Source organism: Anastrepha obliqua, chromosome 1, assembly GCF_027943255.1.
Source record: "Anastrepha obliqua isolate idAnaObli1 chromosome 1, idAnaObli1_1.0, whole genome shotgun sequence".
NCBI lineage: Eukaryota > Metazoa > Arthropoda > Insecta > Diptera > Tephritidae > Anastrepha > Anastrepha obliqua.
Genome location: NC_072892.1, coordinates 23,785,259 through 23,812,900, shown reverse-complemented (window position 1 = coordinate 23,812,900; position 27,642 = coordinate 23,785,259). Strand labels below are relative to the sequence as shown.

General features: G+C 36.4%; 1 protein-coding gene and 1 non-coding gene across 2 annotated transcripts in view; one reads left to right on the top strand and one right to left on the bottom strand.

Annotated features, from left to right (window-relative positions):
- Positions 1 to 807, top strand: part of LOC129244111 (uncharacterized) — a 58,071-nt gene extending 57,264 nt beyond the window's left edge. The window contains exon 7 of the mRNA XM_054881756.1: positions 719 to 807. Coding sequence (XP_054737731.1) covers positions 719 to 807 — 89 coding nt within the window. The remainder of the gene's footprint in view (positions 1 to 718) is intronic.
- Positions 808 to 3,514: 2,707 nt separating this feature from the next.
- LOC129236618 (U4 spliceosomal RNA) lies at positions 3,515 to 3,589 on the bottom strand. Its single transcript, XR_008581679.1, has one exon. It is a non-coding gene; the product is annotated as a U4 spliceosomal RNA (small nuclear RNA).
- Between the last annotated feature and the right edge of the window lie 24,053 nt (positions 3,590 to 27,642).

Sequence of the window (27,642 nt, the reverse complement as noted above, 5' to 3'; positions counted from 1 at the left end):
GCACTTTTCGCCTGGCACAATAAGAGACCAATGCGGACACCACACAACGGCAACAAGTAGAAAACGTTATATTGGTCCGCTAGTGGGTCACTTGCAATTAACAAAGTCATAAAACAAACAAATAGACGCGAAAATATAAAAATGCCAGCCAAGTACTTGAATTCCGATGTGAATCCGTATGTTGTAGTGCGCAGCTGGTGTTGCATTGCAATGCAACTGAGGCAAAATCTCGAGCAGTGCATGCAGATGAGTCAAAGCGCAAAAATGCACTTCACAACCACTCCACTGTAATGCGCACACATACATGCATACCTATGTATATATGCGCTACTATATTTTTTGAAATATTCACCTACGTCTGCTGTCTGCCGTAAAGCACCTAAATCTAACGCTCTCGAAGAACAGAAACAAAACTAACTAAAAACAGACGCCAAAAAAATTACAACAAAAAGCAGAAATAATGTGCTCGTGCACACGTGTAGTAAGAAAACAATAAAAATACTTTGTTGCGGCTATACTGCATTAAATTGTCATAATGACACGTTTCGTTGGCAATGATGACTGTGATGGCCCCTCGCTCGAACCGCACAAGCCCGACTGGCGGCAGCCACATTATGGCAATACGACATTATGACAGGGAACAAAGGAAGGTTTCGTGCACTTTAGTTATTGCGCGTCATTTTACAATGTACGGCATTAAACTTCTTTTTCTAAACAGATGTGCGCACCATGAAGTCATGGCGGTCGCGAAGGCACACGTGGCGTATGCGCAACATTTTGCTGGACGTAAATTGGCGCAACAATTAAGCGCACAAAAATGTGAACGCGGAAATTAATTTCCTAACATTAGTGTTGGTAGTCATGAAAGTGCGGGCTGTCTCTAATTAGCCTACTAATATGGCATGCAAGTGAGTTTCTGGTAAAACGCGATTGTCCAATGCACCATTTGATTTTAATTTAATTTGTGGGATCGCTTTTGCAAAAAACGCCAAAGTTGTATGGCTGACAAATAGATGACGTGCAGTCATAGAAAAAGTTAGAACTATAGTCATAAAAAAATTCTTAGCATATTTACGAGGGCGGCCGCCGTAGCCGAATGGGTTGGTGCGTGACTACCATTCGGAATTCACAGAGAGAACGTAGGTTCGAATCTCGCTGAAAGACCAAAATGAAGAAAAAGTTTTTTCTAATAGCGGTCGCCCCTCGGCAGTCAATGGCAAACCTCATAGTGGATTTCTACCATGAAAAAGCTGCTCAGAAAAAAATACCTGCCGTTCGGAGTCGGCTTGAAACTGTAGGTCCCTCCATTTGGGGAACAACATCAAGACGCACACCACAAATAGGACTAGGAGCTTGGCCAAACACCCAAAAAGGGTGTAAACGCCAATTATATATATATATCTCATATGCATAAGTATGAGAGTAGCTATTTATATTTGGTTAAAAACGGTTTTATTATTTTTTTATTTTTTAAACTTTTTTTTATTTAAATTTGTTTTTATTTAATTTTATTTATTTCTCTATTTTTTATTTTTTTTTTTTTGTTTTTCAAAATATTCTCCATGATAATCAGCATAATTTTGCCTATCGTTTGAACCAATTTTCGAAGCACTTTGACAAGTTACGTTCCCATGCGTGTTTTTTAACTGTGTGAGATCACAACTTTTTACCATAAAGTGAACATGCAAAATCTTATTGATGCTCGTCGTATAAATATCCAAGAATGCTTCAATTTCAGCCGCACAGCAACAATATTTTCTGGCACAACAACTGTCTTTAGGCGATTTTCCCAGAATTCCATGAGGAAATTAATAAAAATTCAAACAATTTTTTACGATTCTAATGGATGGTGCTTCCTTGCTCTATAATCATTTTTGTGCATCGCTGCTTTATGGTCTATCACTCCATTCCTGATTATGCTCGTTGCCACTGTGCACCGTTTCTAAAAACTAAATAAGAACATTTCCTCTTCAAAAATTGTGAAAACATGGCCGGACGATTGAATTCACAGTTTCATTATTATTTTTTGTTTTTTGCCGTGTTAATTTTTAAGGCCATTGTAAACAACACAAATATGGCTCACAAATCAAAACGTTCTGAGCGCGTTTGTCGGAAAATATGTCAAACTTTCCAATGGAAATGTCACATAGCGCCTTGCACCATAAGAAATGCCCAAGGTTAGAAATGTAAATAGCAACCCTTGTATATGAATATATTATAGAAAGCGAGTTTTCTAGTTAATTGCGTAATTAAGATAAAGCTCAACTTCAAAGAAGTCGCTAAATCGTTGAGCTTTTTGTTGTTCCATTTTATTTTTTTTTTTTTTCAAGGCTTTTTCTTACAATTCTATAAAATTTTAGTGAGTGGAGTGTAAAAGCATGATAAAAATAATATCATGGTCAGAAATATGCACAGAACATGCGAAAGGGGGCAGTAGTGCATATAGCTGCAGAAACAAATTAAAAAGTCCCCACAACAATAGAAAGAATAGAAATTGCAGTTGTGCTGTGTGACGTTTGCCTGTAATTATTTTATACTTTTTTTTTTTTGTAATTATTTTATTTCAAATCACTTATTAAAAAGTTTAAATTTGTTCCATTTACGTGGCATTAAATATTAAATAAAAAATATTAATTTTAAGATTTTCGGGACGATTACTAAGCCCTAGGGCGAAGTCCCTATTTGGCTAATTTGGCTAGGACAATTTTTTAAATATGTAGTTTGCCTCTATAAAGGCCATTTAAATACGTATAAAAAAATTTAAAATAAAAGATAAAACGATTGCCCCTCTAATAGCACGTCCCCATTTTGCCCATTTTTTGTTTTTGTTTGCGCAATGTTTATTAATTTTTTTATATATACCTCCCTATATACCAAAAATGGCATCAATTAAACTCTGAAACTATTTAGAAAACAATTAAAGAAAAAAAATTAAAAAACAAAATTAAAGAAAAAAAATTAAAAAACAAAATTAAAAAAACAAATTAAAAATAAGGTCAAAAAATATTCATTAAAACCCTAAAACGTCTGAAAAAAATTTAAATGCAATTTTGTAGTCTATTAAATTTTTTTTTAAAAATAAGCCTATTTAAAATTTTTTAATTATGTGGAAAAAATTCGACAATCAGCGAGGTTTTAGCAACTTCAAACCTTTTTTGTTCGATGCCCAATCGAAAAATGACATTTCAAAAATCATACGGTTATATTTTGATCAGTAAAGTACTGACACTGTAAATTCTAAAATATCGAATAAAATGTGGATCAAAGGCAAGACACTTGTAAAAAACTGTGTTTTTTCTGTTTTGAGGGATTACGTAGAAAAGGTGTTTGAAAAGCGGTACAGTAGCGCAAAAAACTGGGCGGATGCTCACAGATGGCAATACGTGGAATAGCCTCAAAAGATATTTTTTTATTTTGTCTTCGTCCGATTGCACAACTTCATCACTTGTCTGTGAGTAGAGCTCTTGAACCGGTAGAACCAGTAGTACCGCCCTCCAGCACCCGCCGAGACGTCATATCGATTTTCAACTAGCAATAATCGCACCTCAGTAGAACTTCATTGGTTACAATATCGCCTCTCCAGAAAGCTGTTCCCACGACAGTTGGTGGTTCTGCGTAACCGGAACGTCCCGGTTATCCGGCCAAGGACTATCACTTCAGCAGCATTCCTCGTATATGAACGAGAAATGTTTATGCTACTATAACAACAACAACAACGTAATATTGATTGTTGTGCCACCTATGGGCATTCGATAACACTTTAATTGGAAGCATACACCGATGATATGACGACCACAGCATTCTCGACACTCTAGCACCCACCGGTTCTTCGAAGCTTAGCCACGAACTAAAACTATTAAATTTTTATTGGTTTAAGACAAATAGTTTCTTCCAATTAGAATTCAATCAATTTTCTGAGTACTTGGACAACCAAAACTTACTTTTTTGTAAAAAGTTTAACAACCCAACCAAACTGATCTCGTCCAAATTTCAGTTAACTGTCTCTTATGTACTCTCTTCTCATGCCTTTGGTCGTTTTGATTCTTGTGCTCGCAGGTTTACTCAGTTTACCATTATTTAGCGCTTATCATTACAAACAGTTCCCCACTTAACTAGCAATGCAATTCACATCTGAAGTGTTCTGAGCGAGCACAAATTATCACAGCTTTGCCCTCCAAACCACAAAGGGAAAATTCACATTTGTTATGCAACTTAATTTATCTGTACATATTTGTGTGTCTGTGTATGTAAAATATTGGTTGAATGTTTGTGCGTTCTTAACTTAGAGCAGTTCAACGACTAAATGACTACCACAGCATTGCTCTGTCGTTAAGTCCCAGCCATTATGGCGTTGATCAAATTGGAAAAATACACTGAAAAAATGCAGCCCTCAAAATTATGTATACAAATTTTGATTATTAACCTATTTATTTTTCAATTGCAATTATTTTAGTTATTTATTATTTATTTATATTCTTTTGCGAAAATATTGCAAATAAAGTAGTTCATTCTATAATAGTGACCATAATAATTCAAGTTTTTCCTTAGTACAAAATTTATAAAAATTTCGAATCATTTTCATTAAAATTAAAAACAAAATATGTCTGAATTTTTGAAAAAATCCCTGGGTTCGCAGTTCTATAGCTCATTGAATTTTTGTATAACAAAATGAAAGTTTAAAATAGCGAAAAATTTTCTTTGATTTGTGATTATTTTTCATTTGCGAATTTTTTTCATTTAACGAATGCACTAGATTTTTTCTTTTAGGAGCGTATAGTAGTAGAATATTGAATGTTGTACAACCATTCGTACATTACGAAGTTAAAACTAAAGCTGTTTATAGCCACGAAAAAACAAATAATGGTAGAAATAAAAAAAATGAAATAAAATAAAAATTAGTAATTTTCGTGTTTTTTTTTTATGTATACAAGGTGTCGCAAAATTAATCGGCCCATCGGAAAATTTATAATTTTTGTACAGTCAATTGTACGTAAATCATTTTTTTTTTTTAGCAAAAATGCATGCCTGATTAATTTTGCGCCACCCTGTGTACAAACAGACATGTAATGAAGCTCGTAAAGATCAAAATAAAGATTTCCAGCACTCAAACAAAATTCTTTTAATAAAAACGTTATTCAAAAACAAAAATGGGTGATTAATTTTGCGCCACCTAGTAAACAAACAGTCAAGTAATGGAGCGCGTAAAGGTAAACGAAAGGTTTCCTACACACAAAAAAAGTTTAATAAAAACGTTATTCAAAACCCAACATGGATGATTAATTTTGCACCATTTTGTTAAGATTAAAAAAAGTTTTAATTTTTTTATATAAACCTGGAAAATGATAATTTAGAAAATTATTTAATTTTTTTTTCTTCCTTTATTTTTTTTTCGCCGCGCCGTAACTGAATGGATGGGTGCGGGACTACCATTCGGTAATGCACAAGTTCGAATCTCCGAACATGAAACACAAAAATGACAGAAAACGTTTTTTCTAATAGCGATCGCCTACTGTAAGTCCCTCCATTTGTGGAAAACAGCAAGACGCACGCCATAATTTGGAGGAGGAGCTCGGCCAAATGCCCAAAAAGAGTTCAACCGCTATTTTTATATACATATATACTAAAATATATACTTTTATATATTATTTTTCTTAAAACCTGTGTAAACTAGTTTTCCTCCGTGGCTGGTAATTTAAAATCAAATAGCAGTTTTTTTGTATATAAGCAAAAAAATTACTCATGGCAACCCTACTTGTCGTTTTTAATACCATATGCTTCAAAACATGCATTACTCAACGTTGGCCTCTGTCACATTTTTACCTAAACAGTGCTGAAACACTTAAACTCATCTGCCAGCAGCTACCCATTTTCTTCAAAGCACAAAGCCAAACTAATTCTGCATCAATCGCCGCAAACAAAAACAAAAAGTGGAATAATGGACAGCACGTTTTGTCATTGTTAACTTGTGCAGAGCAACTCATTTTCTGAATAATTTCAAAGCTTCTTTTTGAATTTATTTTTTATTTTTTGTGCTTTTTTTTGTTTAGCTCGTGTCAATTTTCACTCTGTGGACGATCACCTTTTCGCTATTACTATTTTATTTTTAAATATGGTAAAATGTAATTACATTTGACACAGACAAGTAAGCAAGTGAATGTAAGTGTAGATGTGACGTGGTTGTCCACCAGCATCCACTACGTATACATACATATGTATGTATGTGCGCGTATTTGTACGCTATGGTGAATGTTATTTTCAAGGTTAGACACAGGCAACCACACAGCTTATTTCTGTATGCTTAGGATCGACAACGATCAAGAACGGGGGGCGCACAGCAAACAACAAAACCTGCATAGAAAAATAACATTGACAAGTGCATTTTGCATTTAGCATTTTGCAAGAGAAATATCAATTATCTTGGGACAAAAACAAAAAAACTAAGTTGTTTGCCGGAAAAATGTGCAAAACTGCTGTTGGCAAATCAAAGTCAAACTAATTTTAAACTTAATTTCTATGTGATGGCATTTCTGGCAAACTTTAATTGCATTGCAATTTTGAAATTACCTTATACATATACATATGCAGTGTACTTGTATGTATGTGTGAAGCGATACAACTCAAATGCTCGGTCACACAATTAAAAGTGAAATTGCATTTATGTGCATAGGTGACAACTGAAAATAGCCAAAAAAAAATGTTTAATGAAATACCGTTGGTGCTCTTCACACAGACTAGCGAACTTTTGGCATTACTAATTGATTTATTAAAGCAAAAATTATTAAAGCTCAAAGAAAAACCAAAATTCTCCTCCTTGCGTCTGATAAATTCAAATGCATTAAGCGAAAAAAGGTGCAGCAAATCTGCAAGCACAGTAGGTTTGAAAAAAACTATACGCCATATATTGGCAAGTTTTGACTATTAATTAATTTATTTTGTATTTTCAATTATTATTTTTTTTTTATAAAAATATAGTGCATACTACAACAACAGCCATATAAAGCAAAATTTCGAACGTTGTAAAAAGTTTGTAAAACTTTCAGTTTTTTTTTTTTTGGAGAGTTCGACATTTTTACTCTAATTTTTTAAAAAAATTCGGGCATGCGTGTTTCAAATGACTACAGAATACCGTTGACTTTTGCCAATTTTTTCTGCTTACGATGGGCGTTTTCTTATATATAAAAAATGTGCAGTAGGCGTTGAATGAAGAAATGAAATGAAGGCGTTGAATGGAGAAAATGCAGAAAATCGCGCCCGAAAAAAATTCTCAAAAATCAGTGTGATTTTGGACCTACTTGAAACTTGCACTTTATTACACCAAAATTCAATGAGCCATAAAATTGCATACTTACATTTTTTTTAAGATTCTAAGTAAAAACTTTGCATTTTTATGAAAATATGCCGACTTTTACAAAATATATACCAAAATTCAATGATCTGTAAAACTGCATACCTGAATTTTTTCTAAAAATTCTGAGTAAAAAATTTTAAATTTCGTTGAAAATTTGCCGAATTCTTACAAAAATTTGAATTTTTATGAAAATATGCCGAATTTTTACAATTTACATTTTAATACCCGAAATTTTTCTAAAAATTCTCAATAAAAAATTTAAAATTTCGTTGAAAATTTGCCGAATTCCTACAAAAGTTTGAATTTTTATAAAAATATGCCGACTTTTTGCAATTTACATTTTAATACCCGAAATTTTTCAAAATATTCTGAGTAAAAATTTTGAAATTTCGTTGAAAATTCGCCGAATTCCTACAAAAGTTTGAATTTTAATGAAAATATGCCGAATTTTTACAAAATATGTACCAAAGTTCAATGGTCTATAAAACTGCATACCTGAAATTTTTCAAAAAATTCTGAGTAAAAAGTTTGAAATTTCGTTAAAAATTCGCCGGATTCTTACAAATTATATATAAAGTTAGAAACCTCCTGGTCTTTGTTGTGGTATGAAATGTGCTTTTAAGAGTATCAGGATTAATTTAAACAAAAATAAAAAGTCCAAACTTGTCAATTTATGGTGCATACTTTCTTTAGACGTTTACTCTATAAAAATATTTGTGAGTTTCCACGATGCATTTCATTAATTTGTGTAAAATGTGAATTTCAACCATCGGAATAGACCAAGAATTTAATCAACTTTCAAAAAATAAATTACAAATGCCTACACACACACACAAGTGTTTTAATTCGTTTACAAGGCAAATGTGACGAATGTCATAGACACATACACACATTAGTGAACATTTATAAGAAATAATTACTGAGATATTTAGTTATGTTGGACCGCTTCAGCTTTGCTTGCAACTCAAACGCATTGTGACAAGTCAGCATTCGCAAAGATTATGCAGGTTTGCTTTTGCTATAAGGCAGGAAATCAATACTGTGCAATACTTTTCATGCGCTCCATGAAACGACGCAATTACGGCGCAAACAAACAACAAACACTGCAATGAAGTCAGAGATAGGCATATGAGGAGGGGGAAAATAATAAAAAACGACGCATGTAAACAGAAATTAAATGCAAAATGCAAAATACAAATACAAATAACAAAGGCAGAGCGTGCACGTGTACGCATACATACGTATGTATGTATGTGTGTGTCTATGCAAATAAATTCCTCTATTGCATTTTTCATTAGATAAGTTGCAATGGGAATGAGATGAAGCATGTGGGCATGAAATCGAGCGAGCACACCCGCTCGTATACCGCTGAAACTACATACATACACACATACATGTGTGACACAACAGCAGGCATATGGTGGGAGAAATACAAAAAATCAAAAACTATAAAATTAAACAAAAAAATTTGATCAGAGTGCACTTCAGGGGTATTAAAATACTTTTCATTGTTTTCACGTTTCACTCATGAAGTGATCTCTACAACAAATGCCGATCAATTATTTGCCATAAGGCACTATGCGCACAACAGTCGGCGCTATAGCAATTTATTACTATTATAATGATTAATTGTAGAAGAAAAAAATGAAGTGAAGTTAAAAATGATTTTAAGAAATTGTACTGACTACTTGGAGCTCAGTCCAAATTATCATTGCAAAACAAAGCACTGCTGTACTAAAGATCTAGAAATATGGAATTCAGATTTAGAGGAAGTCTGCTGCAAAAAGTAATCTAAGTATACTACAACGAGTCCAGTCTAAAAAACTCGGGGACCATGACTAATGCACCTTGGCACATATCCAACGCAGATATTCAACGCCTGAGATCGAAACTATTGACGAGCAGCGCGCTAGCAGAAGACACATAGGCAGACGCACAAAAACCCTATGATGAGAAGACTCACAAATAAAGGGAAATCTTCCCAAAGTCGGCTTAACCGTGCAGCACTAACAGATCTTGCAAAATCCATGCAGTTAATTGCCAACTAAGCGCATTTATCATTGCTTGTTAGTCACTCGTTTTAAATGACAGGTATCATCAGCATCATCATAGCATCACAGTTCGTGGTGAACAATTGCTTCCGTTACAATTCGCCTCCACGTCAGTCGCTCATCAGCTTTTCGTTTGATATCAGATATGCCCATAGCACCAGAGTCGCCTTCAATGTCATCCCTCCATCGTTTTCTCGGCCGCCCTGGTCTTCTGTCGCCTTGTGGATTTGTTTCGTTTTTTTTTATAGCTCTATCGTTGTTCATTCGTAAAATGTAACCGTACCATAGAATATTTTGCGCTTTCATGTACCTCATTACATTTGCGCCCCTGACAAGTGTGTCTAACTCGTCGTTGTACCGAATGCGGTAAACACCGTTTTCTAGTCGTGCAGGTCCATATATTTTTCGTAGAATCTTTTTTTCAAAACAATTCAAGTGATCGGTTTCATTGGATTTCAGCACCCATACTACGCACCCGTAACTGACTGTAGGTCTTATGACAGTTTTGTATATTCGTAGTTTCTGGTAGAAAGTTGTCTAAACTTCATCAACTCTGTATGGACATTGGACATTGGCACTTAAATAGCACTCTCACTCCATACCTTTGTAAGCTAATTACTTGTTGTCTCACGCCAGGTGTAATGTTTTATGGAAAAAAAAATATATTTAAAAAAAACAACAATAGAGTGATTTTCCATTTTTTTCTAATAAACCAATTTCGTCATGCCAAATGTAAAAACTAAAAACCAAATTAAAAAAAAATTAATAAAAGAAATAATTAAAAAAAATTTTTTGAAAAAATATAAAAACAAATTTTTGAAGAAATATAAAAAAAAATGTTTTTTAATTATCTCCCATTTTCTGGTAAAAAACCACTTTCGTCATGACAAATGCAAAAACTAAAAAATAAATAAAAAAATATATATTAATAAGAACAAATAATTAAAAAAAAATTTTGGAAAAAATATAAAAAAATCTTTTTAATTATCTCCCATTTTTTGCTAAAAAACCACTTTGGCGCGCCAAATGCAAAAACAAATAAAAAATTAAACAAACAAACAATTTATGAAAAAAAAAATTTTACAAAATATAAAAAAAATCTTTTTTAATTATCTCCCACTTTTTGCTAAAAATCCACTTCCGTCATGTCAAATGCAAAAACTAAAAAAACAAGCAAAATTTTTTTTTTTAATTTAGAAAAAAATATAAAAAAATTATTTTTCAATTATCCCGCATTTTTCGCTAAGAACCACTTTCGTCATGCAAGCAACTTAACCTGCACAACGATTTTGTCAAGCACAACGAATTTTCTTCATATTTTTCGTGCTAAATTTTTTACGTATTTTTTTTTCTAAAAATGCAGTTCTTTGTATAACAAGAAAAATTTTACGAAATTCACAAAAATTTCAAAAAATGTTCTTTTAAAGTTTTAGTGCGTGACTACCATTCGATAGTGAAAGGTGCAAAACTGCAGGCAGGAAACAACAAATCTTAAAAAAAAAATCTGATAGCGATCGTCTCTCAACAGGCAATGGCAAACTCCCAAGTGAGTGTCTGCCATGAAAAAGCGCCTCAGGAGGCAATGCCAAGCTCCCAAGTGTATTTCTGCTATGAAAAAGCTCCTCGCCAGGCAATGCCAGGCTCCAAAAAGTATTTCTGCTATGAAAAAACTCCTCATAAAAAAACCCATCTTCCGTTCGGAGGCGGCATAAAACTGTAGGTCTCTCCAAAACATCAAGATGCGCAAACGAGGAAGAGGAGCTCATGCATATATCCAAGAAAATATGTAAGCGGCATATATATGTATATATGAGAAATTTTCAACTTTTCAACGCAAATGTTTATAAAAATTCTGGGCATATACCCTATGATCAAAAAGTACCGGGTTGACTGTCTTCCTCGATTGCCAAGGCGTAGTGCATCAGGAGTACCTTCCCTCGGGCCAGACAGAATATTATTTTTCGTTTTTGTTGCAGTTGAGAGATGCTGTTCGTCGCAAACGGCCGGAAATGTGGGCAACAATTCTTGGTTTTTGCATGATGGTAACGCGCCATCGCACCGAGCCCAAATTGTGCTGGATTATTTGACCAAACACCAAGTAAATACCATCGTGCAAGCACCGTATTCACCTGATATGGCCCCGTGCGACTTCTTTTTGTTTCCCAAGTTGAAGTTACCACTTCGTGGAGGTGCTGAAGGCCATCCGTTCGTCGGCCTACCATGGGTGGATGGAGGACGTTCACACATGTGTTTTGCTTCAGACGGGTCATATTTTCAAGGAGATAAAATAAATTTGCCTAAAATTTAACTTTGTTTTGTTTTATTTAAACATTTCCGGAACTTTCTGATCATAAGGTAGCTTTTAGCCCATACTCTGTTAAGTAATATTGAATAGGCTAAAAACTATATACCCAGAAGTTTTGTAAAAATTCTAATTAATAAATTGAAAATTTTTCATGCCAGGTCCTTGAGATTTGTAAATTTTGTTTTGGTATACAATAAACTATATTTTGATAAAAAATTCACGGAAAAATATTAGTAGCATGAAAAATATTGCGATTATTATAAAAATATAAAGCGACTTAATTATGTGAGCACAAGTGTATGTATGTCAAGTGTGAATAATTCGCTGCGCATGTCCGCCATGCAATTCAGTACGGCTCAATAGTTAATTCAGCATAGCCAACTTTATGCGTGCAAGTGCAGGCATTGGCTTTAAAGTGTCTAATCGCCCTACATGGCATATTAAGTGAAGCTTCATTGAAGTGACGGCCGCCATTGCGAAGGCTGCCGCGGCCGCCGTCAAACATCGTTCAAATGGATTCGAATTCTTCTACAATTATTTACATACTACATACATGCATATGTATGTGTGTATAAAAATGAGCAGCTATGAACGCCTGCATGCCTTCACATCCACACTGGGGCATACATGGCAACAGTGCATGCACTTATACATAAGTGTGTGTGTGTTGTTGTACTCATTTTTTCTGTTGTTATTGAATCGCATTCGAAAAGTCGGAAAATAAAATATTCAACGTATCTATGCCAAGTGTACAATTTTCATGTTCAAGGTGACAAAATTTAGCACAAAGAAATAACAAGGCAAATGCGTACGTATGCTTGTGCATTGAGCATGCACACTAAAAACAAAAAACAAAAACAACAAAGTAAAAACAAAATCGAAAAAAATAGCCGCACACAGAGAAAAAACCTGCGCTAATGCGAGTATTTTGCGCCCGCGGCAGAGAGCGGTGTGGAGACGTGTGGTGACGTGCTGCCTGTCAGTTGTTTGGTTTAAATAAAAATTTATTGTAGTAAATGTATTGCAACCGCATCGTCGTCGATCGTCCGTCCACTTATATCCGCTGCACACAGATGCATACACACAGCTGCTTGACACTGAAGCGCGTGTAGTTGCACACCGCCTGTTGTCCCATACACCCGCTCGCCACGAGCTGCACTTCACAGCCGGTATTTCTAAGCGATGCTTTTCTATTCTGTAAACACGACGAATGTGTGTGCGCGCTCATCCCACCCGCTCGGCTGCCCGAAACGCGCGCTGCATCCACAAGCCATCAGCTGCGCTTTGACATCGTCAGTCACCGTCATCGTCGTTTCTTTTGTCATTGTTGCTGCGTTGTTGGCATTAGTTGGCAATTGTTCTAACGAGTTGCATACATATTTCTTGGCAGCGCTCATTGCTAACGTTCGCGCTTAATACGCTCATATGTACGTGCATGGGCATGTGGGTATGTACGTAGTTGTAGGTGTTTGTAGTTGTGTGGCACTGATGTGCTGGCTGAATTGCTCACTTTCCGTGTCGTAATTCTTTCTGTTCGATTTATTTGTACAATTTGAACATAGATACATACATATGTATTTCGACGTATTTCAGTTTTGTTCTCACGATTTTCTATGAAGCGCTTTTTTTCGAATTACATGCATATGTATGTATGTATATACCTGCAGTGGAGATTGGCGCAAGCTCATAAACGTACTAGTTATATATTAAACACTTCATGACCAACTCTAAACTAGTATCAAATGGCTGAGATAGAGAAGTGTCACAATCTGCTCACTGATAAAAAAAATAAAAACTGAATATCTCTTGGCAAATCCATGGCTCTCAATAACTGCCTTGCACCGCCTCAGCATTGACGCTCTCAAATTGTCGACGATGGCTTAGGGCATATTTATCCTCACTCCCAGCACTCTTTGACACATTACTGCGACCAATTTTTACAATTTCTCATAACTTTTCTATAGGGTTAAGGTCTGAAGATTGGTTTAAGGAAGGTTTAAGCAGCTATGCTGCATGATTTGGGACATTGTCCTGGTTGAAGAGCCGCTTTAGTGGCACTTTTCGCTCGACATGTGGCAGCATGGCGGATTCCATGACGTTTCCGTAGACATTCAGATCCATTGTACGAAGAAGCGGCCCCAAACCGGAACAGAAAAAGCCTACCGAGACCACAACATCTTCTTGATTGGCACGACGATAACCGTTTAGGTGATTTTGGCCGAGTTTAACAAAGCGCGCCAGTTGTTTCCTTCTCGTGCCTCTCAGTGTCAGTTGGACGCACCAAGCGAAGCGAAATCCTTCTCCACCTGATTCCTTCTCCAAATGATTTCATCGCGTTCCAACGTGCAAAGGCCCAAAAAAATTCAGCAAAATTTTTCTCTCAAACACTTCAAGAAGATTATCATCGTGAAAGCTTCAGGGTCATACGATAGAACAGACAAGATGAGTCCTATACGTTAGAGTGTTAGTTTTGTTTGGCGATAGGGGACTTTACTACACAATTGTCACTTTGTTTTACTATCTCAACACAGTATGATTTTTCAAGACGTTTGCTTCGTCGGGTGCGTCGAACGTAGCATATGCCAACACTTTCTGGCAAATTAAGTTTGTACTCGACGCTGAAGAGCACAGTTGACCACTTGCATACAGGCCAATTTATGTGATCGTTAGCGAACTGCAACCGTTCTTGTTGGTTATGTTTACTAATCAGCGGCTTCTTTGCGGGTCGGTAGCTACGTAAATCACCCTCGGCCAAGCGACGAGCAGCAGTTCTTGAACAAATTGGTAACTCAAGCTCTTTTACCAACTGTGGAGCACTTTTAAGTGGAAATTCTGCATCTCTCTTACAGTCCCATCATCAGATTTTTAGAAAAAAATTGCTCTGGTGCAAATGATTTAGCCAATACTGTATTTGACACCTTTTGTGGCTGTCTGACCGAGCTCCTGTTCCTATTTGTGGCGTGCGTCTCCGCGGTTTGCCATTGTCTGTCGAGGGGCGAACGCTTATTAGAAATTTTTTTTTATTTGACTAGAGGCCAAGCCTTGCTATGATCAGGACTCATACTATATCCAGGTACTTAAGAGCTCACAGCGCAAAACAATTGGCGGGTCCAATGCTCTGACCGATCATCTCAGTAAATAAGACCGCTCATCTTTTGTACTGATCTTAAAAGTTTCCGCATGAACTGCATGATACCTACTCGCTTATAAATTCATTTTATCGCACACTTGTACGTGCATATGAATGTAGGTATGTATGCACGAGTATGTATCTTTTTCGCTCATTTTATTTAGATTTATTTGCGGAGGTAATTGTAAAAACGAAGTGCTATTCGCGCGTGTGGCGATTTCATAGTAAAAATACCTGCCCATGTGCATACATACATACATATGGATGTTAGAAACAAGCACACAATATATGCAAGTATGTATGTATGTATGTGCACTTTTGACTTGACTAATCCAACGTTCAAGCTGTGCGCTGCCCACATCAGCGCACACTCACTTCACTGTCAAAGGAAATACATTGTTTGTGTAATAGTTGATGTAAACAGAGGGCGGGCCTGCTGCATGATAAATTTCTTACATATACATGCAAATATATGTATGTAAATATGTATCTATAAGCACTGTCTATAAATGTGTATTAATTTATGTACGTACGCCAGTTTTGGTTCTGACTCTACAAGTCTTGATTTTGTAATACAAATCGATAATTGCCAATGCAATCAAGCATGATTTTTCAAGTATGTTAAACGACTTGGTAATTGATCTACATACATAGATGTATGCACATATGTGCACACTTATATAAAACTTATGACTCCACGTCGTTTACGTGTGCGAATTTTCAAACGATTTTGCAAACTAAAATTAAAATTCACAAGCAATCGGTGGAATTATCAAACGAGCTTTGTAAACTATAACGCAATTATTTTCAATAGAAAATATTTACATATTACGAATTTTCGCTCTTTGATCTATGGCTTATTTCTTTTGCTTCCAGCAAACATTTTCAAAATATTCTCTTCAGTATTACGTAAAAATTTTCACGCTGATAATTCTTTGAAAGGAAATCCTAATTCAAGCCGAATTCCTGACACTAGATGCAATTACACTTAGCATGAAAACTTCCCTTTAGAGTTAAATTATACACTTTTATGAATCTTAATACGATTACACGCATATTGAGCTTGCAGTATCGTTAATATAGGGTGGGCCATATAAAATTTGCTTTTAGAATCGGCTATAAAAAAAAACTAATCAATATTTTATCAAACTTTTTTTTTTATTTTGAAGATTGAACATTGTCATTTATGAATGAAAAATAATATCGTTCAAATGACTGCTAGGACTGGCTGTACAGTAGGCCATTCGAACAACCCAATTTTTAAGCACATTTACGATTGTTTGGGCTCCAATTTCATGAATGGCAACTTCGATTTCGTGTTTTAAAGCATCAATCGTCTCTGTATGGTTCGCATAGCACTTGTACTTAACGGCTCCCCACAAAAAATAGTCCAACGGGCTTAAATCACAGCTCCGAGGCGGCCAATTGATACCGGAATTTCGACTGATTATTCGGTTTTCAAAAACGGTAGCCAAAAGTTCGAGTGTAACTTTGGCAGTGTGACAAGTTGCACCGTCCTGTTGAAACCAAATGTCGTCCATGTCATCCTCTTCAATTTTTGGAAACAACTCGTTGAGCATGTCACGGTAACGCTCGCCATTTATTGTAACCGCAGCTCCTCGCTCATTTTCGAAAAAAAATGGCCCGATGATGCCGCCAGACCAAAAACCGCACCAAACAGTGACTCGTTGTGGATGCATTTGCTTCTCTACAGTAACGTGTGGATTTTCTGATCCCCAAATCCGACAATTTTGCTTATTGACGTAGCCACCGATGTGAAAATCAGAAAAGAAGAAGAAGACTCACCACTTTGGAAATACATAGGTTTTCAATATTTCCCAATTTTGTTCAAGCGTATAGCGTCCCATTTGGTAAATGTCAAACCTTTAAGTAAATTATGAACACATTTGACATGTCATTTGTGTTACCATTCTCAAAAAAATAGGTGGTTCAAAAAACAAACGCTATATGGCCCACCCTGTATAGCAGCTAATTTAACTTTTATTTCACTATCTATCGCACAAAAAGTTTATAGCAAGCCGTGCTGTGGTCAGCAGATTTGCCTCATGCGTAAATCCACCTCTATCACAAACGAAAATATCGAAAAAGTTTAGATATTTTTACGCTGTACGTAAGTAAAAAAAAATATATAAAAATGTATGCTTTATCTGTAATTATCAAAATCATATCAGCTAATATGATCAGATCCTTCTCTGTACTTCATACTGATCTCTCCATACGTAAACTGAGTTTTGAGGGTTGTGCTAGGGCTATCTTACAGAGCAGGCAAGATTAAACAGAGGGGAGAGTCGGCACGCAGGTACCTCTGTTTTCACGGACGGATCCAATATGGAATCTGAAGTGCGAGCGGCGGTTTTCTCTAAATCAGCCAGCATTTCGGCCTCCTTTAATCTGCCGGAAACGAGCAGCGTTTTTCAAGCAGAGGTCTTCGTGATCCTGCAAGCATGCAAAATGTTTAGGAATCGCTGTTGGAAGGGAGACGTTAATATTTTCTTCCGATGGTCAAGCTGCGTTCAAGGCCCTGTCGTCGCCGTATTGCAGCTCTCTTCCGGTTAACTCCTGTAAGGAGGAACTCAAACTTCTCGGACGTGTAGGAAACATTTCCCTTATCTGGGTTCCTGAGGTCAGGAATATAGAGGGAAATGAAATTGCCGATAAGCTTCCCAGAAAGGGGTCGACAGAACCTATTTCAGTTGTCCCCTTCTCAAACATCGGTGTCGCCTTGACCGTTGTTAAGGGGAAACTGCACAATTTCTCTCTTAAAAAAGCGCAAGACAGATGGTATGTCTCATCGTGTGCTATCTCAAAAACACTATGGCCTCAATACGATAGAAACAGAACGTGTAAGGTGATGGGAATCCTCCGCCATTCAATTGCCAAACTCATTGTGGTGTTCACTGATCACTGGGTGATCGGTACTCATGCGGTGAAGCCTGGAATTCCGTACAACCACTATTGCAGAAGCTGAGAGGATCCAGTGACTGTTAAGCACTTTCTCTGCAAATGTCCGGCTCTGGCGGCTAGGCGCTTGAGATTCCTTATCGTACCTTGATGGTTTGAGGAATTTCTCCAGCCTAGATCTCTTTTCTCTCCTCCACTACATCAACAGCACTGGATGGCTGTTTTTTCTCTTCCCTAAATTTTTTCACAGTTAATGGTCCACATTATGGTATCAAAACGGCACGTAAGTGCTACTTAAAGTGCACCTGTGTTACTCTTGCCATCTAACCTACCTACCTACCAGATCAGTGCACCATCTTTTGTGAATGAAGCAAGTTGAATTGCAGCTCGAACTAGCAGACTTTGCACGCCTGCTTACAACTTCCGCCTATAACTGCCGTCACAACGAACACGATTCTCCTACCCTCAAGAGAAGAGTGAGAACGGGATGATATAAGACAGGACGAGTCCATCTATGAGTAAACAAATGGCTCATAACTCGAGGGTAGGTTGGGCGGAGATGACTGAATATACCGAACATCTGCAAATTTTCTTCAAATTTCGGCTCCCAGACTACGACAATGTTTTTCAGTGGGAACCGATGGTAATAATTAAAGCCGTGACACTAAAACAGTAAAATGCCTGAAGATGATATATAGATTTTTGCTAATACCCTAGCAATGGTAAAATCCTCCACAAATTAGTCGACAGCCACTGAGGCAGGCATGAAATGTCGCACATCTCATAGCTTCTCATTTTACCCAAAGGGGACATGAGTGCCTGGCCATTGTGACGTCTAGTGGAACAGCTGGGCCGTTGAACTAGCAAGGCTTGGTAACAAGCTAACTGATAAACACACAGGTAATGACATAGGCGGCATACCCTTGCAAACATTTAAACTACTTATGTTTTGGGAAAATTGTAAGACAAAAGCCCAAATAAATGTCTAAAGTTTCATTTGGATTTAAGCTACTCAGTGAAACGACCATTGGATATTAAATTTTTAATTTTTTTTTTTTTTTTTGGTATGCGCTTTCATAGTTTATTAAATTATGGTATTAAAAAGCGCTACTTTGTAGCTGCAAAAAACCCCCTTTGCTTTTTTTAAATATTTTCCTTAACGCTGCTGTGCGTTTCCTTCATAAAAAGCAAATATGAGGTACGTTTGTTGTATGGGAGAAAAAGCGCAACGCCTTGAAATTGTGATGAAAAGTTTGAGAAGTTTTATAAATTTCGTATAGAGTTGAAAATTTAGATCTATATGGTTTTGGTCAGACTTTGAGCTATACTTTTATAATAAAAAATATTGAACAAAAAAGAAAAACTGTCAAAACCGGTCAAAATATTTGGGTTCCATAATTTCACGCGCGCTGCAACTTTATCGCAAAGTTTTCAAAATTCTTATCAATGAAAATGGCAGAGCTATGATTCGGGAATGCCAGTACAAGAGCCCACAGGAAAATTCTGGAGGCAAATGCATACACAAATAAAGCAAGCGGAAGACTAAAATCGAGGTGGAGAGCTGAAGTGAAAGAAGACCTCGAACAGCTTAACCTAAAGAACTGGAAGTAAGAGGCAACGGATAGAGCAGCAGTGGAGGTGTACTGTTCAGCACGTCAAAGCTCACTAGAAGCTGTAGCGCAAAACGATTGTGATGATGATGATTGGGAAACACAGAATGGCAATGGAAGACAAAATAAACAACACCTTGAAAAAACTATGTCGCTGTGTGTTATTTATGCATGCGCGCCATATAATTGTCAGCAATGCAATCGACATTCACCGCCGCCATAGCCAAATGGGTTGGGGCGTGACTACCATTCGGTAGTAGCATCGAATTGAAACTCGCTGCGTGCACGAAACACCGATTGATCGAAAAAGGTTTTTCTAATAGCGATCGCCCCTAGGTAGACAATAACAAATCTCCGATTGCATTTCTGCCATGAAAAAGCTGCTCATAAAAAACTATCTGCCATTTGGAGGCGGCTTAAAAATGTACGTCGCACCATTTGTGAAAAAACATCAAGATTCACAACGCAAATAGGAGAAGGAGCTCAGTCTAGTACCCAAGCTAAAGGGTCTAAGGGTATAATCGGCATTCGAAATAGAGTCAAAGTAAAAATTTTCTTTTTGTGTGTTCAAAATCGTTCATTTTTAACATTTTGCTTTTAATAAAATATGACTACAAAAAAGAGACTCCATGCCCGTTAATGCAATTCACTGCGTATTATTTCTTTCCGCTTGAGCGCAGCTAATGGGATATTGACAAAAATATACCCTTCAGCAATATTATATAGGCTTTGTCTTTCCTTAATTACATAGAATTAATACATACCGCAAGTGTTAATTAACTACAGCTGCTGACTATTGCCAATTACTTCTCACTAAATATTTTAATTTTATTCATAAAGCAAATATGTAAATTAATTACACCCACTTATTGAAATAAGGTCAGTCGATAGATGAAATACAAAGCGCCGAGTGTGCATTTGCCTTAGTTGCGGAATTGTTTTCAATGAGGTATAAAAAGCAGATAAACAAATTATTTAAATGCTAACGACTTAGTTAACTGCATGCACAATAAACAGCTACAGTATATGGGCACATATATAAGTGCATTGCCTCGAATAACTCCTGTTCTAAAACAAAACCCCCAAAAACAAAACACTTTTCTTCAAGGGAAAATCCAAGCTTTCCCCTTCTTAGTAGAGTTTTTATGACGATAAATTTTCTCTACAACCAACGAATGGATGAATCTCTTTTCTACATAAAAAATCCCCCTCTAGCAGAAACGTATTTTCGCACAGATTACCAACTACTTTTGAAAAGTGCAAATAACAAACAAGCGAATAAAAGCAAGACTCTCAAAATAATTCAAGCTGGTTGAGCTTTAATGAAATGAGCGTTGCGCATTGCAGCGTAGTAGAAATAAACTTAAATTCATTGCACGCGTGCAACTCGCACACATTCGCTAGCACAAAACTACGGAACTAAACAAGGCAAAGAACACTCACAAACACATGCAGCGATACGTGTATATGTACACTATTTAAGTTGGTGTGCGTGCGAGATGGTTTTCTGGGTAAAACTGTGGCTGCTTTAAATTAATGGCGGCGGCACAGTCACAACACGAGGTGGTGTTCAAGGGTAATGCTTACCCTGCTTTGGTGTACTTGCTTTATTGTGTCTGTGTGTGTGTGTGTAAGTGGGAAATGCAACTGCAACAGCTTTTATTGCATTGCATTGCCTGTTTCTGTGATTTTTATTTTTTTTTTGTTCTTTTGAATTGTGCATGTATTTGATTTTCATTGGGTCATAGTCCACAACACAAACACCAGCACAAGCACCAGCACCAACACCAACACGCACACCAACCAAGTGCCGGCATTTATGTACCAGTTAACTGCCGGCCGGCCGGCGAAAATTTGTTGCGCAAAACTATTGCCAATTCAGGAACTGCGCTGCGCCAACACTCCGCAGCTCTGCGAACTTCTACCGTTTTCGCCTAGATCTCTGGGCGCCAACTATTCTCGCCAGAACTAGTATGCGAGCTGAGCGTAGCTGAACGAATGCGAGAGAGTGATGAGCGACCGAGTGACCGAATGACCAAACATGCAAGTGAGAGCGCAAATCGGGAGATTTGTTTGTTTCTGTTTGGTTTTTTGCAAACTTAACGTCCCCAACATTTGCGGCATGGCGGGCTAAAGGGCGGGAGGATCGATGGCACGTGTACGGCAACGCTTCGTTGCTTGTTTTGCATGCGCGTGCAACCGGGTAAATTTGTGTGTGTGTGGGTGTGTGTTTTATGAAAGCAAGCTGCATGTGTTGGTGCATTTTTTCACTTTTGCTCCCAATGTTGTTGTTCTTGTTAGTGTAATTTTTTTTTCATTTCGTTTATTTTTATGGTTTGCCTGCATTCAAGGAAGCTCTCTACTGTGCCAGGGTAGCTCGCCGGCATTTGTCTATAAATTAAAGGGTTGCATAAAACCCAAAGCGAATTCAAGCATACACATACATATGCATTTCCATTACTCAATTTATATGTTTTGCATTGGCAAGCAAGGCAGTGCATGTCAAACTCAAGTTTAAGTGAAACTAGTTTCAGCAGGAAGTACAGCCACCGAACGCATAAAACGCAAAAATTAATCCGTTGACGTTGACTTTGACGCACGGACCGATTATGAGACATATGTATGTGTGGCTGTCACACAATTGTAAGTGTGTGTGTGTGTGTGAGATGTTAAATTCATATGCAGTGGCGCAAAATTAATAATCTATTTTGTTTTGGAACAACTTTTTTACTAAAAAAAAACAAGAAATTATAATTTTGAATGATGAAAATCTTTATTTTGACATTTACGCGCTCCACTCCTTGTCTATTTGCATGCTGCCGCAGTCTAGTTCACATGTGTTCAAAATGATTTACGCACGGCGCCATTTGCAAAACTAATAAACCTTCCGTTAGGGTAATTAATTTTGTGCCACCTTGGATGACAAATTCAACCAATATGTACAATTAATGCAGCAGAATCTGCCCGTGAGGTAAAGCTAGAAGGTATTTAATACGAGTTGTAAATGTGAACGCGCCCACGATTGGATGATTCATTTTGTGCCACCTTGCGTTGCATTTTCACCGCTTCGCTTTCTATGAGAAGCTCACAAAATATTTATGAGGCCCAAATAATATTACGTTACAAATACGCTGAAGGCCGAAGCGTTCATTAAAATGAATAAATAATTGTCGCGTACGCTTCTGTTAGGTGTTAGCTCAAGCTCTGCCTCCTATTTGTTTTGTGCATCTTTATGTTCTTCGACACAGCCTTTTCAGACGTCCATTCCGGTCAATAGAAGCTGCTGTTTAAAGATGTTGAAATGCAAAAAAACGTATCGGATGTTTTTTGATTTGACTATTACTGCGCAAAAATAGTGTCACAACAGGCCCGGCCAAGTGCGTTCTAAAGCAAATAAGCCACAAGCACTGGGTTAGAATGCCAGCAAAGCTTTATTTTTTCTAAGCATTGCAGCATTTTCTAAAAAGCGCCATAGGCAGTATTTTAGCGATGGGCTCGAACGCTATTTACCAACTAATGTATTTTTTAAACAAATCTAATATTTTTCTATTTTTTGATTTGCTGTGCGGGTTTTTCCAGTTCATTCTACGGCTTTTCGCGTGTGAACCGCTCACAGCACACACACACACGCACCATCGTTTCGCCATCACTGCCATGGTCGTCGCCGTTAGTGCAGAGGGGAAGTCCAATAGCCAACTCCAATGCACTCCACTACTAAAGAAGAATGTCGAAAAGATTTTTGGTTGTGTTTCACAAAATTTCGCTTGTGGTAGTGATAAAAATCAACAACACACATGCCAAGTCAAGTGACGTGGAATCCAAAGTTCCCCTCAAAATTGTTTTTTTTTCACCACACCTAACGAGCAAACTTGGTAATCTATCATCCTTGTAAAGTGGAATTGAATATCACAACACTTCCCTTTCCTTGGTAGCGTTCAACGATGCGTGTAATTCGCTGAAGGGGACTATGCAATAATGTTGAAATTCACCTTCAGCACCGCCATTGAACATCAAGCCAAAATAAATAGTAAAACAATATTCATTCAAAGGCATAATTGAGAGGAAAATATGCCATGCTAAACCACCGACTAGAGAGTGTCTGCATTCAATCACAAAACAAAAAAAAACTTTAATTTCTATTTTACCATACTGCACCTGACACGTTCGTATGTAAATAAATGTATTCACATTTGAATATTACAACACTTTGCATGCTGTTTTGCAAGTCTAAAGGCGCTGACAAACGAGCATTCGCATTGTTTATGCGCTTGCGAGATGTTTTTCCTAATTTCGTCTTTTTTTTTTGAATTTTTTTTTCTGTATTTCTTATCCATTTTTTGACCACTGATTCCACTTTAATTTTGTATGTAAACAAATTAACTAACCGCAGCTAGCCGCTGGCCATCAACCGGCATTCGCCGCGTTCTCTGCGAATGATGTAAGCTACCAAGCGGCATTGTAAACAAATAACTCGCCGCACGACATGGCCATGATTACAATGTTCCGCTCTGGTCATGATCAACTTGGCTAGCGCGATATTCCAACATACCCCGTATCTACTATTAATCTCTCGGTCGAATCAATGACTGAACGGGTGCTTTTCCGCTGAGTGTTGCGTAATTCTATGGCAACGACGAAACACATACGTACGTACGTACATATTTATTTGTTCACCAAAGCAAGCTAAAAAAAGAACAACTGGGAATTTTTCGAAATGTTGTTGTTGTTGTTGTTGTTGTGGTTATAGGTGCTGCTTTGTAGTTGCACGCCAATTCCGCTGAAAATTCTAATTCGTTGTAGGGAAAATGTTTTAATTATATCATTTTACGGAAATAATTATAACAAATATGTTATTAAAGTTTTCCCCCATTACCCCATTACTGGTTAAGTTATTTGGAATAGATTAATTGGTATAATTCGTGAAACAAGATTAATTATTTGATAGAGTCGCTCCGAGGTTTTCACTTAGGGTGCCATTGTAAAAAAATGCATGCAGTTTGATAGTAGTTTGAAGGTAATAAAAATTAATTTGTTGGCTGTTTATTATTATTATTATTCATATTATTGAGCTATACGGCAAAATCAACTTTTTTTTGGGTATCGGACCAAACCAATTTTTTTAAAAGATTGATTCATAAGTAAAAAAGTGTTTGTCCGATTTTCAAAGTTAGCTGCCGAAATCGAAAAACGGGCCTTCGAAGATCGAAATTAGGGATTTTGTAAAAAAAAATATTTAAAGTTAACGTATGTAAATAACTTAAAAACTTAACTTGGGGGCCGCCGTAGCCGAATGGGTTGGTGCATGACTATCATTCGGAGTATGGAAAGAACGTAAGTTCGAATCTTGGTGCATGAACATCAAATAATAGAAACAGGTTTTTGTAATGGAGGTCGCCAGCGGCAGGCAATGGCAAACATCAGAGTGTATTTCTGCCATGAAAAAGCTCCTTATACAATAAAAAATATCTGCCGTTCGGAGTCGGTCTGAAACTGTAGGTCCCTCCATTTGTGGAACAACATCAAGACGTCCACCACAAATAGGAGGAAGAGCTCGGCCAAACACCCAAAAAGGGTTTAAAATAAAGGGTAAATAACTTAAAAAGTAAAGGCATGGTCGTGATTCGTCTATGACACAACTTCGAAAAATTAAAATTCTTATATTTAAAAAAAATAGTGACTAAGTATTATGATTTTTTGCATAGTAAGTTATATATCATATTTATGTAAACGTAATTTTCTTTTTTTTATAAGTAAGGCATAAAATTTTATTACCTCTTAGTATTTTTTCTTTGTTAAATTTATATTTCATACAAAATAGGTAGTTTTTAATTTTAAGTCCTTCATTTAAGTAAAAGTAGTTTTCTGTTTTATATAAAAACGTATTCAATAATATTACTAATTAGAAATTTCTTTTTTGTAAATTTTTTTTTTATAAAAATAAGTATTTTTTAATCTTAAAGTTTTTTTGTTAATTTTTTTATATAGAAAATATGTAGTTATGAATATCAAAAATATAGGGTTTAATTTGTTTTACAAAAACAACAAACAAACAAAATAAGTATTTTTTTATCTTAAAAAATTTTTTTTTTTAATTTTTTTACATAGAAAATATACAGTTCTGTATGTATATTAGAGTAAATAGCGTTTAATTTGTTTAACAAAAACATCAATTTTTTATAAATTTTTTAAAATACTAAGTACAAAATTTTTCGAACATATAATAATTGGCCCTAATAGCACCTGTAATATAATTTTGCGAAAAATTTATTACTATTTAAGTTGGCAGAATATGCGTATATCGACCATATTTTTACTTTTTTAGTTATTTACATATATTATAATAATTATAAATAATTTTTTACTAAATCCACAATTTCTAACTTCGAAGTCCCATATCTCGATTTTTGCGGCTAAATTCGAAAATCTGAGAAATAACTTTTTTTCATATGACACAATCTCTTAAAACAATTGATTTGGTCCAATACCCAAGAAACAGCAAACGATTTTTTTAAGTGTGAAATGTCACCTTGACAACGAACATAATTTTTAAATTGTTCAATCGATACTTTACGAGATATCGATCACTACAGCCATCTACCGAGTAAAAATTGGATTTCTTTTTCCCAAACTAATATTATACTTTTCTACTTTCACAAGTATTATACAGACAAACTGACGGACGATCTTTATATTTGACTTGTTGGCTGAGTTATTGCCACCCACTAACAAAAATATGCAAATATTAATTTGAATAAAACATGCAATTAATGCCGAAATGCCAACAGTGAATTCAATGAAAAACCAAACAGCCAAATATCATAAAAAAATAGCCACTTATAATCGAGAATTTCATATCAAAATGAAATGTTGGCTCCTAATTCACTCTAAGTTGTCATTGTAGTAGAATTATTAATTGTCTGTTGTTTAGTATTGCAAGCAAGCAGTGATTAGTAGATTTTTTAGTAGAAAAAAGCAACAAACCAAGCACACCTAACTCATCTCGAGCATAGCAAACGGACAAACCATGTGAGCGAAAAATTTCACTCTCTAACGCACAAAAACCAAAAACACAAACACAAACCGCTATTTGAAGTAGGGGGTTAGAGTGTACTTCTTTATTGCATAGAGCCAAGAGAGAGCTACTTCATTAATCCGAAAAAGAAAGTAATAAACAAAGCAGTATGACCAAAGCTAGTAACGCCCATAAAATGTCATCAAAATTCTGAAAAAACAACGGCAGACCAAAGAAAGGGCAAGAAATGCATATACTAGAACTCTGGGAAAATCAAAATATACCAGAATTACCAACTAATGGCAATTTCCAGGATTAACTATACTAAATACTTAGCTCCCATTACTAAGGCAAGATACACAGACACACACATATACAAACATAAAAATTCCTGCCACACTACTGCCTGGCAACGGGTCGTTGCAATGATTTTCAAGGTCATCAATGGAGGCAGAAGTGGAAGTGTGGCCTGCAGTAACGCAATCACACTTACACGTGCATGCAATTGGCGTATCCAAGGGCTCAGAACTTTCAGTGTGCAAGAGCTGGAGCGCGAAAATCGATATGAAACACCTTCGTCGGCACCGCAGTTGCGGCGAATTGAATTCAACCAAATGTTGCTCATACGCCCCGAATTACTTTAACAGTCTGGAGGACGATATGTTACAAGCGCTGTTTGCGCTGTTTTTGCACTGTTACTGAGTGGTTCACTGGGTCGACAGTAACAGCAAAGTGTAGTTATTGTTGGCACGACTGCAACGATGTAGCAATCGGCAATTTTTGCAGCACAGTTTTGCAGTGCAACTTTCGCTGTGTTTGCAGAGTACTTGCGCTGCTCACAGATTCACTGTAGTAGTACTGGGTTTCCCGCGCCAAATATTTGCTAAGAGGTAAAATGCCGGTAACTGGTTGTACTGCATGAAATACTGAAACGTTGCCAACTGCATTGGGAATCAGTGTTATGTTTTTTTTTTTGTGTGCATGTGAGTGGAGCCACTTTTTCGCTCAAAGGCTGTACTCTGTGTTTTATTTTGGCAAACGGAGCTTTTGCCGGTATCCAATGCATACTGCGCATGCCTGTAAATGGAAAGGAAAGTCATAACCATAAATGTACATACATATAGTGAAGTGAAAATAAAATATATATACAAATGTGTTATTTAATGAAATTTAATGTCGATATTTCTTAATCTCAGTCGAAAGTGAAAATTTTTAAAATCAGCGATTTTTAATGATTTTTCTCATTTTTTCAAGAAAGTATTAT